This window comes from Podarcis vaucheri (genome assembly GCF_965113315.1).
Source record: "Podarcis vaucheri genome assembly, chromosome: 6".
In the NCBI taxonomy this organism is placed as follows: Eukaryota; Metazoa; Chordata; class Lepidosauria; order Squamata; family Lacertidae; genus Podarcis; species Podarcis vaucheri.
The window spans coordinates 98,307,882-98,323,134 of NC_138764.1; the positions used below are offsets into that span (position 1 = coordinate 98,307,882).

General features: G+C 45.9%; 1 protein-coding gene across 2 annotated transcripts in view; it reads left to right on the forward strand.

The window, feature by feature from the left end:
• COL9A3 (collagen type IX alpha 3 chain) overlaps positions 1 to 15,253 on the forward strand; it is a 68,494-nt gene that overhangs the window by 50,949 nt on the left and 2,292 nt on the right. For both annotated transcript variants that reach the window (XM_082226033.1, XM_082226034.1), the window contains exons 22-32: positions 236 to 289; positions 1,309 to 1,362; positions 4,648 to 4,701; positions 6,467 to 6,538; positions 7,053 to 7,088; positions 9,519 to 9,563; positions 10,656 to 10,688; positions 10,981 to 11,127; positions 11,781 to 11,835; positions 13,802 to 13,984; positions 14,840 to 14,917. In XM_082226033.1, coding sequence (XP_082082159.1) covers positions 236 to 289; positions 1,309 to 1,362; positions 4,648 to 4,701; positions 6,467 to 6,538; positions 7,053 to 7,088; positions 9,519 to 9,563; positions 10,656 to 10,688; positions 10,981 to 11,127; positions 11,781 to 11,835; positions 13,802 to 13,984; positions 14,840 to 14,917 — 811 coding nt within the window. The remainder of the gene's footprint in view (positions 1 to 235; positions 290 to 1,308; positions 1,363 to 4,647; positions 4,702 to 6,466; positions 6,539 to 7,052; positions 7,089 to 9,518; positions 9,564 to 10,655; positions 10,689 to 10,980; positions 11,128 to 11,780; positions 11,836 to 13,801; positions 13,985 to 14,839; positions 14,918 to 15,253) is intronic.

Below are 15,253 nucleotides of genomic sequence, written 5' to 3' on the forward strand. Positions count from 1 at the left end.
TGTTGCTTTAAGCCGGGGTGTTTACTCTGTGATGGATACTCTTTGCCACCAAAGGTTGTCCTGGGTCGCCACCTGTCGGCAAGACCACCACAGCATCTCCTCAGCTTTGCTCACCTGTATTTGACAGCTAGCCTGGGGGTCTGTCCCCCATCTGACTGGGTGGCGAACTTTTGCAAATGGAAACGCAGACTTAATGGAACGCCCTGGTCACTTTTCATTCTCTGTCCTCCGGTAGGGCGTTCCGGGAGAGATGGGAGGAACCGGTCCTTCAGGAGAGCCAGGTATACCTGTACGTATCTCATCCATGCATGCTCCACGCTTGTCGATAACACTCATCCTTCCAGGTTGCTCTGTGTCACTGTTGATGACGAGCTCAGAGCTATCTTCATTCCCTCTGCTTCTAATGTACAGACTGCAGCTGCCGGTCCAAAATGGCTCTGCCCATATATGAGAGAGAGAGAGAGAGAGAGAGAGAGAGCAAGAGAGAGCTATCAGTTCTACTGAGGCTTGCTGAGTGCAACAAAATCTCTTGGGGAAAGACCAAAAGGGGGGAAGGAACAAGCAAACTCATCAATGGCTATGTTCAATGAAAGGTTGACTCACGGTTTCTGTCGGAAAAACGCCACCTTCCCAAGACACCAAGGCGTCTCTCCGGTGGTCACCCTCTGGCTGTAAATCTTCCTCAGTCCAGAGAGACTGTAATAAGAGAGAGGTAGAGAGAGAGGTAATAAGCGACCCCTCCCTCCTGAGAGGAGCACACTCGTCTTCTGGCATCCCATTGCAGAAGAAAGAGACAATCAGTAGCTATTAACTACTTTATTCATTGTCTGTATACAGAGAACTCCATGAGCGTGTCTGCTGTCTCTGAGCAGCAGTACAGAAGAGCACGCTTCACACAGAAGCGAAAGTAACTTTTCACAGTACTGAGACTGTGCTGAGACTTCCTGTCTCACGCTCTCAGATACTCACATGATGTAAATAACCATTGAGCTGCTCTCTGAGCAGCTGGTGACATAAAAATACCAACAGTTTCTGGGGTGAGGGACATTCTGGGGTGTTTGGAGAGGAGAATTAGGAGTGGAATAGAGAATTCCAGTTTCCTTGGAACCCTGAGCAGGACACACTGCAAAATTTTGCAGCCATTTGAGCTCAGAACCCTTGTAGATCTATTGCAAACCTCCCTGAGATCCACCAGCAGATAGATCTCCATGTGGGTCCCGCCCACCCTGATACAGAACAATGGCTTTGAATAGCGGGACTGGATTGTTTGCAAATGCACCACATATGACCTTCTGTTATTTTTCTCAGGGAGATCGTGGGATCCCTGGGGAGAGAGGCGACCCTGGTTCAAGGGGATCTTTTGTAAGTAACCAGTAATCCTGTTTAAAAGCATTATTGCTCATCTTAGTCGCATGCTAAACTTCCATCGAGGTGGAGTCCATCTCCTTTCGCCCCAGAATACACCTGTCCTGCGATTCCTACCCAGTGCTTACCAAAATTAAGTTAAGAGTCGAAAGGATAATGGATGGTGAATTTTTCAACATCTGCCTGTCAATTGCCTTCCTCTTAAAATATCACGGCATTAAGAAGCCACTTTAATGTGGAGTCTTCAGCTCATGGTAAATATTTGTTTTCATTTTGCATCTAATGAGCTCTAGCAATTGACTCGCAGCAGGCAGTATGTTTGTGTGTTTTAAATCTCTCTCTTCTCTTTTATTTGATCAAAAACGCACACACAGGGTATCTTAGCTGATTTCTTGCAAGTGCCTTGGGCCAGTCATCAAGCAGCAGAATAAGGCATTTCCATGGGGAAGGAAATAAGCTGGAAAACCATACTCCTTACTCATAATTATAAAGCGAAGGAATAAAAGGGTAATTGGAGAACTGCGAGAAAATAACAGGAAAACTGTATGTGGTGATGGTTGCTTGAGAAGCACGTTCTACCCTAAGGGCTCTTGCAGACAACCTGTTTATTGAGGACACACCCTGATTTGCTTGCAAGGCAAATTGAACAATGTTGGCTCTTTACTGAGCATTTATTCCAACTTGTAGATGCTGCCACATTGTCATCCACAAGGCATTTTTTTCATCACTTTCCTTATTGCAAGAATTTTGATCTTTTGGGGAAACGACTTTCTTCTGCAAAAACTCCCAACTGACTACAGTTTTACAACCTGCATTGTTGGTTTGTGATGGAATCCCATCTGAAAATAGTGAAAGTCTCAAAGTGCGCTCAGATTGTTTCCTACCCAGGGCAGAGAGGATGCTCAAATTCCATGTATTGTTCTTCCATGGTGCTCCTCAAAATCTTCCAAAGTTGCCTCTGGCCTGACAGCATTCTGCAGCAGGGAATTCAGACACAGCGGTTTAGGTTTGCACAATGGATTGAAGCATTCTTTCACCCTGGTGCAACAAATCCACTTTTTTTAAAAAAGAAAGATGGCAAACTTTTTGTAGATAGGAAATACAGTGGTACCTCGGGTTACATACGCTTCAGGTTACATACGCTTCAGGTTACAGACTCTGCTAACCCAGAAATAGTGCTTCAGGTTAAGAACTTTGCTTCAGGATAAGAAAGGAAATCATGCTCCGGCGGCACGGCGGCAGCAGGAGGCCCCATTAGCTAAAGTGGTGCTTCAGGCTAAGAACAGTTTCAGGTTAAGAACGTACTTCCGGAACGAATTAAGTAGTTAACCCGAGGTACCACTGTACACTGAAAAGGTGTAAGAGGGTGTGAATGGTGTGAATGGCTGATAGGAAAGTTTGTAACCACCAAGCAAGTAAGTCAAGATAAATTCAGGATGATGCCTTTGTCGTTGTGTAAACTCTGCAGAAACAAATCAGAACATTTCTTTTTTAAATATTAAATTTGCTGATTATGTTTTATTGCTTTTCAAAAAAATTAACGAATTTACATCAAATTAATTTAAATTTAATACATATTTAAAAGTTGATCTCCCACCTTTTCTTACACTTGTGTCCTTCTCCCTCTCTCGCTGCATTATAAAACATATTTTTATCTACTTGCCAATTTATTACTTAAGATCATTTTCCATCGGATGTGCATATTTCAATCCCTGCCCTTCCTTTTATTGACTATATTTCCCATAGAAAACCAAATTACTCTTCACTTTGCCAAACCATAGAAATAATCCATATTAAAAACTTTCCTTTCCTTTCACCTTACTAGCACAAAGTTCTGATCATTGTTGGTACAAATTTCATTGATTTTCTTCTTCCAAAGCTTTAGTCTATTTAAAAAACCCTTTGGGTGTACTCTTTTTCCATTGTTGCCATAAATAAATTTGTAAACTGCCCTTGATCTGCAGATCTTAGAGCCAGTGTGGTGTGGTGGTTAAGAGCGGTAGACTTGTAATCTGGTGAACCGGGTTCGCTTCCCCGCTCCTCCACAAGCAGCTGCTGGGTGACCTTGGGCCAGTCACACTTCTCTGAAGTCTCTCAGCCCCACTCACCTCACAGAGTGTTTGTTGTGGGGGAGGAAGGGAAAGGAGATTGTTAGCAGCTTTGAGACGCCTTCGGGTAGTGATAAAGCGGGATATCAAATCCAAACTCCTCTTCTTCTTCTTCTGTTCACGACATAAATGCTCCATAATAATCTGACCTCCATGTAAGCTCTCTGTGAGCAAATCAGAATGATTGTTCGATAAACAAGTTGTCTGGAGGATTCCCAAGGGAGAACACTGTTGTAGGGAAGACCATGACCATGTGATGACTGGGCCTGCTCCTTCTGCCGAGAAGAGCAACTTCAAGGCCTGTCATTTTCTACCTTCCTAGGGTATTTTATCTTCAAGCTGAGTGGGAGAGCCCTCTTTGGAGATTTCTGCTCGCCCCAAGCATCGCAAAGTGGCCATGCTGCCACAAATACCCATAGCTGTCAACTTACAGATTTGAAAATAAGGGACCAGCAGCCTTGAAAATAAGGGATCAGCAGCCAAAATAAGGGATTTTGCTTAGCTTATACATAAATCCGGCACTGATGGAGCCATGCTGCTTTTGCAGTTATGAAAGAGTTATAAAAGGGATGCAGAGGGGGAAATCACTACATTAAGATGCTGCACTGGTTGGAGGGTATGCTAAGCAGCACGTCGGGGCTGCCGTCGTCCTGGTGCGAGGAGTTCCATCGGACCTTCACCACCCGAAAGAGACTGAAGGAGGGAGAGAGACTCTCACCCATGCCACCTGCAAGCCCGGCATGAGGTGGTTGCGGAGCCGCGGCAGTCGCTGAAGCGCCACCCTTCTGCGTCCCTCCCCATCCCCTCCTCTTCCTCCTTCCTCAGGCTGCCTCCTCAGCCGCCGCTGCCACCTCCGGCTTCCCCTAGCAGCATGGCGGAAGTCTCACAAGAGAGGGGCTGCCTGCCCACCCGCCGCCACCTGTCTCCTCATGATGCGCCCCTGAGAGGGAAAAAGGAGAGACAGAGACGCGGCAGCTCATGTGCGCTCTCTCGCGCACGGTGGAGGACCCCGAGCCGCTACTTCCCTCTTGAGCCGGGCGAGCATGAAACCAGGGAAATTTAAGGGACATCATCAATAAGGGACAGCAGCGGGACATGGCGCTGGGATAAGGGAGTTTCCCGCCAAATAAGGGACGGTTGACAGCTATGCAAATACCATTTCTTTCCTTTTCAGGGACCAATTGGTTTGCAAGGCCCCATGGGAGCACCAGGTGTGAGAGGCTTTCAGGTGAGTCCATTAAGCAACAGCAACAGCACACAGCTGAGGAAGCTTCTCTGCATCGTGGACTTCAAGAGATAAGTGGGGCACAATTGGGGAAGCTATCTTATGAGAACAGTTGGGTAGAGGGGATATTCTATGGTAGTCCTGCTCAGAGTAGACTTATTATGCAGAGTAATTGTTGGCTATTTGCAGATTAGTTGCGCTGCAGAAGGCGTGCTGGGGAGACCACATATTACAAGGAACGCAAAAGTAACTTTTGCTAGGTTTTAATAACAAAAACAAAAACTTCTTTTACAATATATCCGTAAGCATGACCCATCCACCAGGGTACTGAGAGAGAGCTAGGTGCTGCTCTTTATATACTATAAAAGGTAAAGGGACCCCTGACCATTAGGGCCAGTCGTGGCCGACTCTGGGGTTGCAGCGCTCATCTCGCTTTACTGGCCAAGGGAGCCGATGTACAGCTTCCGGGTCATGTGGCCAGCATGACTAAGCTGCTTCTGGCGAACCAGAGCAGCGCACGGAAACGCCGTTTACCTTCCCACCTTTACCTATTTATCTACTTGCACTTTGACGTGCTTTCGAATGGCTATGTTGGCAGGAGCAGGGACCGAGCAACGGGAGCTCACCCCATTGCGGGGACTCAAACCTTCTGATCGGCAAGTCCTAGGCTCTGTGGTTTAACCCACAGCACCACCCTTATATACTATACCCAACAGCTTAATTAACATAACTTAACAACACCTGCTATACTGCTTCACAGCTGTAAAACTAGGTCAGGTTATTTGTTCTGGCCCTTAAAGACATACACATCTTGTGGAACAATAATGAAACCTAAAAATTAAAGAAACCATTCAGCATTCATAAGTATGACTAACTTAGGTTCATTGCTTTCAGTGGGTCTACTCTGAGTAGGAGTTGGTTGGATACAACCCTTTGACTTCACTCAAGGCCACATGCAACACAACAGAACATTTCCTCTCTTCCTCCTCACCCCTGGCAAATGCCTTTTAATCTTGGGTCCCTTCCAAGTGTGGCTGGAGTTAGGGGTCAGTAGGGTGGGGCAGCTGTCAGAGCTGTGATCCATTAAGGGCCACCACAAACTTAGGCTGCATATGCACCATGGGTGGAATTCAATGTGGGGAATTCATGAGTGGAATGAGGTCCACTTTCACAATGAGACTCCTCCCCATTCCCTCCATGGCCCCCAAACCTGCTTTAGGTTCCCCAAAATCCTCCAAAGCAGATTTAGGAGGCATGTGGGAGAGGGAGGAAAGGAAAGTCCCATTGCATGAGTGGACCTCTTTCCAGTGGCGTAGCGTGGGGGGTGCAGGGGGGGCCGGCCGCACCGGGCGCAACATCTGGGGGTTAGGGTTAGGGGGCACAAATCCACGGGTTAGGGGGCGCAAATCCACGGGTTAGGGGGCGCAAATTACTTGCCTTGCCCCGGGTGCTGACAACCCACGCTACGCCACTGCCTCTTTCCACTTGTGGAACATCTATGTTAAATCCCACCTCATACTTTTAAAGCACGTGGCTTCCCCCAGAGAATTCTGGGAACTGTAGTTTGCCCCCTTACAGATCTATCGTTCCCAGCACCCTTAATAATCCAGCACTGGCTTGGCTCCGTCAGTGCGTTTGCACCACGCTGACCTCCTCACCCTCTGAGTAAAAACCTCTTGCTGGGAAATCAGCATAGCAACTCCACCCGGTGACCTGCTTCTGTTGCTTTGTGGTAAAATGCCTTTGTTGCTTCTTCTTATTTTTTTAGGGTCGTAAAGGGGCCAGTGGGGAGCCGGGCCTTCCTGGTCCCACCGGAATCCGTGGCGGGTCTGGGGAAAGGGTAAGAAAGAAGGAGCGTCTCCACCCCCATCATTCCCTCATTGCGAGAAGCAAAGCTACAGGGAACCAGGCAGAGGGCCTTCTTGGTGGTGGCGCCCGCCCTGTGGAACGCCCCCCCCATCAGATGTCAAAGAGATAAACAACCACCTGACATTTAGAAGACATCTGAAGGCAGCCCTGATTAATCACTTGGGTTTTTTAAAAAATCCATTTGAGCACATGGCACACGTTCCCTGCTGGAAGGTGCCACGTTTTGCCCTTCCTCCTGACTATGCTTCTGCAAGCGTCCACAAGGGGTAGGAAAATAAAATGAAAAAGACCTGCTGCCATGGTGCATGGTACAGGTTAGGTGCAAGCCTGATCTCTTTCTATAACCTATGAAGCAACCTGTGCAGGATTCCCGTTGGGGCACCTGGTTAGCTGCTGTGAAGCAGAACTTTGGCCTGCAGGGCTCTTCTGATGTCTTTATCCATAAAATTGCTTCATTGTTGTGCTAACTTTCTTCTTGTTCCCAGGGCCCTGGTGGAGTTTCTGGACCAAAAGGTAACCAGGTAAGCTATAATGTCAATCATCTGTGCCCGTATCTGTTGATCACGGTGAGGGTTTGCCAAGCGTGCCTTCCTGCTAGCATGTTTCTCCCTTGCATCCTGAGTTCGAGTGTCTTCAAAGCCCATGATACCTTTGGTAAAGACTGTTCTCCTATTGGAGTACTCGCAGGCCAGTGTTTCCCAATTGTCGGTGTTTATGATACATTTTTAAATATTTGCCTTGAGAGAGTTTTTGAACCTCTTTTTATTTATTTAAATAATAACAGGAAAAACAGAACACCAACAGAAAAGGAAAAATGAAATTGGGGGAAAAAACACAGTTCACAATCATTGAAAACAAACATACTGATTGTATAGTACTCCCCCTCACTCACCCACAGCTTCCCTCCTCCACAATTCGACTTCTTTAAATCTCTATCTCCACATTTATCCTTGCATTCTCCAAATTTATCGTTATTTGGATTCTTTTATCTCTTTTCTTTTCCAATTCATGCATATACTTTACATTTTTATTCTAGGCATATTAGCATATCTTTCTTAGAACGATACTTTAACATATAATCTTTGAAACATTTCCGTTCCTTTTTTAATTTTTGATTTTGAACCTCTTTTGTTGACCCACCAGCATTATGCTTTCCATTTTAAAGTTTGGAATAGAGTAGCTGCTTTGAAAGACGATAATCAGGCATCCGCATAACATGACCAGTCCTACGAAGTTGATGCTGAAGAATCATTGCTTCAACACTGGTGATCTTTGCTTCTTCCTGGCATTGGTCATTCTCTGTATAGCTGCTAGGCTTTCTCTCATACCTGGGCAACTGGCGCCACCTTTTGCTTGAACAGAGTACAGGCACATTCAAGATCCCCAGAATGCTGTGTATCACGCAAGACCCAGGTGTCAGCAACCTTTTTCAGCCGTGGGCCGATCCACCGTCCCTCAGACCTTGTGGGGTGCCAGACTATATTTTTTAAAAATATATGAACAAATTCCTATGCCCCACAAATAACCCAGAGATGCGTTTTAAGTAAAAGGACACATTCTACTCATGTAAAAACACGCTGATTGCCGGACCGTCCGTGGGCCAGATTGAGAAGGTGATTGGGCCGCATCTGGCCCACAGGCCTTAGATTGCCTACCCTTGCGCAAGACCAGCTGCCCTGAAGAAACAGGTCGCTTCATGCAAGGCTTAAGAGCTCGTTCACACATCTGGTTGCGCCATGCGTAGAAAGCATGGGTCTGAGCAGTTTTTGTCTTGCCCTGCTCCTTTCCAAAGGAAAACCTGCTCTTTTAGCAATAGATAGGAACAAACAGCAATCCAGAAAAACTCTGAATTTTGACTTGCTAAAGAGCGATTCCCACCCCCCAGGGGGGAAAGCAGTGGGGCAGGAGGAAGCTGTCGGTAAGCCCTAACTTTGATGCAAAATTGCATCTTCGTTCATCATTAGTACCCTCGGAGAACTATTAGCAACACCCAGGTTCATTTTCTGGGTAGTTTCTTTGATAACAGGAATGTGTTCATAATAATAAATTTCCCAATTCAGCTGGTAAGAGCCAGAGTGAATCCGAATGTCTGCCAATCCAGCTCTCCCTGGTACTGATGCAAGGACCTCCATACAGATTTTGGGTAGTTTTGAACAGTTTTCACGTTGTGTGTTTTATCAGTTTTGCACCCCACTTTCGAGTTCAGTAAATAGTCCAGCAATCTATAAAGGTGTAAAGGTAAAGGGACCCCTGACCATTAGGTCCAGTCATGACCAACTCTGGGGTTGCGGCGCTCATCTCGCTTTATTGGCCAAGGGAGCCGGCATACAGCTTCCGGGTCATGTGGCCAGCATGACTAAGCCGCTTCTGGCAAACCAGAGCAGCGCACAGAAACGCAGTTTACCTTCCCGCCGGAGCAGTACTTATTTATCTACTTGCACTTTGATGTGCTTTCAAACTGCTAGGTTGGCAGGAGCAGGGACCGAGCAACGGGAGCTCACCCCGTCGTGGCGATTCGAACCGCCAACCTTCTGATCAGCAAGTCCTAGGCTCTGTGATTTAACTCACAGTGCCACCCGCGTCCCCTATAAAGGTGTACAAATAAATAATAAAGCTCCCAATAAGGGAGCCTGGGAGCACAGAATCATAGAGCTGGAAGGGACCCAAGGGTCATCTAGTCCAGCCCCATGCAATGCAGGAATCTCAGTTAAAGCATCCATGACAGATAGCCATCCAACCTCTGCTTTAAAATCTTCAGGGAAGGAGAGTCCACAACCTCCCAAGGTAGACCATTCCACTGTTGAACAGCTCTTACTGTAGAAAGCTTTCCCAAATGTTTAGATGGAATCTCCTTTTTTACGGGAGGAGAAAGCAGCACAGTTTGAGATTTTTTAAAAATAAATAAAATATGTAATGGCAGTACCTATTGCTGTTCTTGTTTTTTCTTCAAGGGCATCGCTGGAGCAGATGGGCTTCCGGGAGACAAAGGAGAGTTGGTAGGTGGCGTTAATTTGTAGAACCTCCTAATGCATGAAAAGGATGAGTCTAGCGGTTCCAGAAAATGGATAATAGCATCTCAAGTAGGGATTACCCTCAAAAATAACCCCCCCCCATTTCTTAAGCTTTGTAACCTACTATGAACTATCCCACGACAAAGGGGAAAGAACTCTCCTCCAGTGGTCAACTGGTGCAGAGAAGATACAGGAGAGGACAAAAGTGTGGCTTTTCCGCCAAGTAACTGGAAATGGAAGGATGCAACAGTATAGCACCAATATTGGGATTTATATCATCAGGACTACATACTCATAGCCAATGTTTTTTTTTCTTAAAAACGTGTTTAGGGGTACTTTCATTTTGACTCAGGAAAATCACCATTTTGTAGTTCAAATTGGGAAAAATAAATAGGGTAAATGGACAAAAGTACAAAGAACATGCATTACCTCATATTACACAGCTGACAGCTCACATTGGCATGAGGTTGTGTGCACTAACATATTCCCGATTCCTCTGCTTGCTGTTGGTGTCCATCGCCAAATGTCGTCCTTTCAGTAACCAGGAAACTGACCAATCACTGTGCTAGATTCCAATGCCTACTTCACACATTAAACGCTCACTTCTGTCTGAGACTCAGGAAACACCGTGACAGGAAGTGAGACTGCCATTGGGGGTGAGAACTGATGATTCACTGTGCTAAAGAAGAAACTAATTTTTTTAGTTTCCTCTCCTGTTAGATTCACAAAATGTTTAGGGGTACATGTCTCCCTCCATCCCCCCAGAAAAAAGCACTGCTAATAGCAAATCCATTCTTTGAATATACCCAAAACTGCATTTTAAGTGGACTTGAGGAAGCCCAAAGGTTTGCAGAAGAAGAACAAACAAGACTCACACAAAAACCCAACCCAGTAAGGACCTAAGATCACGGGGCATGCAATGCTGACTGTTATAGGTAGATGAGGAACTATGGAACCAAGATGGAGATCAGGATGCAGGAATCTGGAAAAGGGATTGGCTGGCTAGCTGTAACACCATGTTACAGATCCCACTTGTTCAGAATATTCATTGTCTATTTCTCTTGGCTCTTTCTTTAGGGTCCTTTCGGGCCTCCTGGGCAAAAAGGAGAGGTAAGTTTCATATATTGTTTCATTGTAAAATAATTCTGTGTGTTCCTATTTTCTGCTTGGTAGACCCCGTGAGTCTCTTTGGACAAGGACACGGGATAGAAAGAGAAAAAAAAGATTTGCCCAGGGAGTGAAGCCACTATTGGTCCCATTTGCACCCCATCTTCCTTCCTTTCAAATCAAAATGGGATGGGTAGTCTTTTGACCAGCCCCAGTTGCAGCGTCATGTGCCTTCAGAGCCTGGGACCAATATATTAGGACTGATGGTTGTCTTTCTGTTTTCTTCCTTCGGAAGGCAGGAAGCAGGGGCGAGCTGGGCCCCAAAGGAGTTCAAGGTCCCAATGGAACAGTGGGAGTTCCAGGAATTCCAGGACACCCGGGCAAGCTGGGTTTGCAAGGCGAACAAGGGATCCCAGGGATCACCGGGAAGCCAGGTCCTCCAGTAAGTAGCCTGTCCAACTCTTTTGCCGTCTTACCCTTCCCTTCATTAGCCTTCTCCAGTTTTTCCCATTCTGCTTTCTCTATTCACTATTCCTCATAGCAATGATTGTCAGCTGATTGAAAGACCATCTTGGGGCACTTGCAGATGACCTGATTATTGAGGATTCACCCTGATTTGTTTGCAAAGTGGAGGAGATTGAAAAATGGCGGCTATTTATTGAGCTTTCTTTCCGATTTGTTCGTGGGGAGGTTAGATGTTGCACTGAAGCAAGCACCATCCCACACTTTCAGTGCCATTTCCATTCTTGCAAATATTCTGATCTTTTGGAGAAGTGGGTTTGTTGCACAAGAGCTCCCCATCATCTATAATGGCACCTCCTGAATGGCCAGGGTGTGATTAATTCCCATCTGAAAACGGCAGCAGTCTGGAAGCACCCGTGTATGAGTCTAAAGCAGTGAATGAAATTGATCTGCACATATGTAAAATAGTTCTTAATGGAAGAAAACAAAACACCCTCTAGCTTAGGAGATGCATATTTGTGTGTTGCAGTAGGACATAGATGTACCATTCCTATGTGTGAGAGAAGGAAGCGTAGTTGTTTTAAGAACTGTTGCTTTTAAAGTACGCTTCATAATATCTTTGTGTCATTCCAGGGCAAGGAAGCCAGTGAGCAACACATAAGAGAACTCTGTGGTGGAATGATCCGAGGTGAGTATTAACTCGGGGTCTGGGCAACCGGATAATGTGATTTCTCTGAATGGAATTGCCAGTGGTGAGAAGATAAAAAATGAGTCCGTCTAACCCAGAGTTGTTGACTTCCGACTAGCTTTCCGGGATCCCAGCTGGGAGTTTTTCTCTGATCCTGTCACCTAACACCCTTCAAGTCAAATATTTGGGATTGAATCTCAGATCTCCTCCTCCTCCTTTGTTGACCACTCGTAGCCAAGTAAGACGGTCTTAACAGTGAGTCTGTAAGTGATTGTGGAGGCCAATTCTGGATCCACATGTCCTTCCACAGTGGGGACAGAGGTTTCTGGGTAGGAGTTGATCATGGTGAGGGTTTGCCAAGCATGCCTTTCTCTTAGCACGTTTCTCCCTTTCAATCCTGAGTTTGTGACACCTTTGGAAAATGCTGTTCTCCAATTGGACCACTCGCAGGCCAGTGTTTTTTCGTGTAGTCAGTGTTTATGCTACATTTTTTTAGATTTGCCTTGAGAGAGTCTTTAAACCTCTTTTGTTGACCACCAGCATTACGCTTTCCATTTTTAAGTTCAGAATAGAGTAGATGCTTTGGAAGATGATAATCAGGCATTGGCACAACATGACCAGTCCAATGAAGTTGATGCTGAAGAATCATTACTTCGATACTGGTGATCTTTGCTTCTTCCAGGACACTGGCATCAGTTCACCTGTCTTCCCAAGGGATGTGTCACATTCACACCATACATTAAAAGCTATTTGAAACCACTTTAAGCAGCAATGTCTCCCCACCTCAAGACTTCTGGGAATAGTATTGTGTTACAGGTGCTGCGAGTTGTTAGGCAACCCCTATTTGCCTCACAGAGCTGCCATTCCCTGAGTGGTTTAACAATCAGTCCCTCTTCCCAGGGAACGGTGAAAAATGCATGGACTTGTCCTAAAAGTGTACATAGATTCATAAATACTGGTCCCCCCCAAACTGCTTCCTCCACTTCTCATCTGCCCCAGGCAGCATACAGTTCATTTTTTTTGTTTTGTTTTCTGAAATATATTTTTTTAAACATTTTTTTCCAATTCAGAATGGATATCCTCCCAGAACACCTCGATTTATTTACATTGCCACCACATGTGATATAGATTACCTGGTTTTTCTTTACACCTCCAATAATAATAATAATAATAATTTATTATTTATACCCCGCCCATCTGGCTGAGTTTCCCCAGCCACTCTGGGCGGCTCCCAATCAGTGTTAAAAACAGTACAGCGTTACATATTAAAAACTTCCCTGAACAGGGCTGCCTTAAGATGTCTTCTGAATGTCAAGTAATTATTTATCTCTTTGACATCTGATGGGAGGGCGTTCCACAGGGCGGGCGCCACTACTGAGAAGGCCCTCTGTCTGGTTCCCTGTAGCCTCACTTCTCGCAATGAGGGAACCGCCAGAAGGCCCTCGGCGCTGGATCTCAGTGTCCGGGCTGAATGATGGGGGTGGAGACGCTCCTTCAGGTATACAGGACCGAGGCCGTTTAGGGCTTTAAAGGTCAGCACCAACACTTTGAATCGTGCTCGGAAACGTACTGGGAGCCAATGCAGATTTGCTTGGTACACTTTTATACATTTTGGAGAGCTTCCAAGGGGTTAGATACCACCGATGTTGCATTTTAAGGAAGTTCTCTCTTAAAGAGTGAGTAACAAGCTGTAAATTTCCAATCTGTTTTCGACAGATGTTCCCACTGTCTCATGGTTATCTTGTACCCAAAGTCTTGCGCCCATTTAACCATGGCTGCAGTGACCTCCTCCTCCTTCCCAGTCAAGGAGGAGTCGGTATGCTTTGGAGAGTGTTTTAGATTTAGAATTTACTATTTCGGCTTCGAATCTGGAAGTCTCTCTGGCGAAACCTTTTTGTTTGTCTATTTTGAATGTCTTGTATAATTGATGATATTGAAACCAGTCCATTATTGCTTTCAATTCCAGAGCAAATTGCACAGTTAGCTGCTAACTTGAGGAAGCCCCTCGCTCCTGGAATGACGGGGCGGCCTGGGCCTGCTGGCCCCCCAGGCCCTCCCGGGGCAACGGGAATTATTGGGCACCCTGGAGCTCGTGGCCCACCCGGATATCGAGGACCACCAGGAGACCTAGGAGACCCTGGTCCTAGAGGTGAGTCAGATTGACACCGGAAGCAGACCAGCGAGTGCCAGCGAAAGACCGCAAACTCGGTCCTGTGCCTGCCTGTTTGGAAATAAACACCTCTGAGTTGAGTGGGGCTTGCTTCCCAGGTTTGCAGCTTGTATCAAGTTGGGTGCTTCCCAAATGATGTGGGAATCTACCAATTTATGAAGACAACCATATGTGCTCCCAGTGGATAAACTGAAGGACGGTCACGGGTGGAAATGCAGTGTTCAGGCTTGCATATGTTTGCAAGAGTAGAGCTCTGGGAGTAAGGCAATACTACAAATGCCTCATTTCTTGTTTATAGTTACAGATAGGTAGCCGTGTTGGTCTGCCATAGTCAAAATAAAAAAATTCCTTCCAGTAGCACCTTAAAGACCAACTAAGTTAGTTCTTGGTATGAGCTTTCGTGTGCATGCACACTTCTTCAGATACACTGAAACAGAAGTTGCCAGATCCTTCTATATAGAGAGAAGGTGGGGAGGGGTATTACTCAGAAGGGTGGTGGGAATGGGAGATTGGCAGATAGCCGAGATGAGCCTGTTGACGACTCTTAACGACTGCAATAGGTCTTACAGGAAAAGGCAATGGGTGAGAAGGTGAAAAATGGCTTGTTTATAGTCTGCTTTTCTGCCCAGTGCCTCCAATGCAGCATTCAACATAGCTTAACTTAATAAAAGTGCTTAAAGGTTTTTGTTAATTAAGCAGCGTATAAAACTTGCCCGATAAATAATATAGCAGACGAGTGCATCAGTAGTGAGAAACTTCTAGCCCAGTGTTTCCCAAACTTGGATCTCCATATGTTGTTGGACCACTACTCAACTGAAGTCGTTTATGCTGTAGGTGACCATGGCGAGAGGGGAGACAAAGGTGCCATGGGGAAAGGTGTTGACGGACCAGATGGAGATCAGGGACCTCAAGGTAAGTTGACCGGGTGCTGATATAACTGTGTGCTCCCCACTTCCCTGAGCCGTGAGAAGTAAGCAAGGGAAGCACGTCTTAGGTTTGATTTACCTTGGAGGAGAGAATACTGATTTGCCTCTGAATATATCTTTTTAAAACACTAAAAACAGCTGCCAGGGGCCGATGACTCTGCTCAACATTGTTGTATATAGGGATGGTTCTTTTTAAAAACTGTTTCCCACCTTCTGCTGCTATTTGCAATGGGAGGCGGGGACTGCCCATTGATGCCAATGAGAGCTTCCCTCCTGATGCAAACAGCAGCTTTGGGGGGGGGGTGTTTTCACATGGACTGCA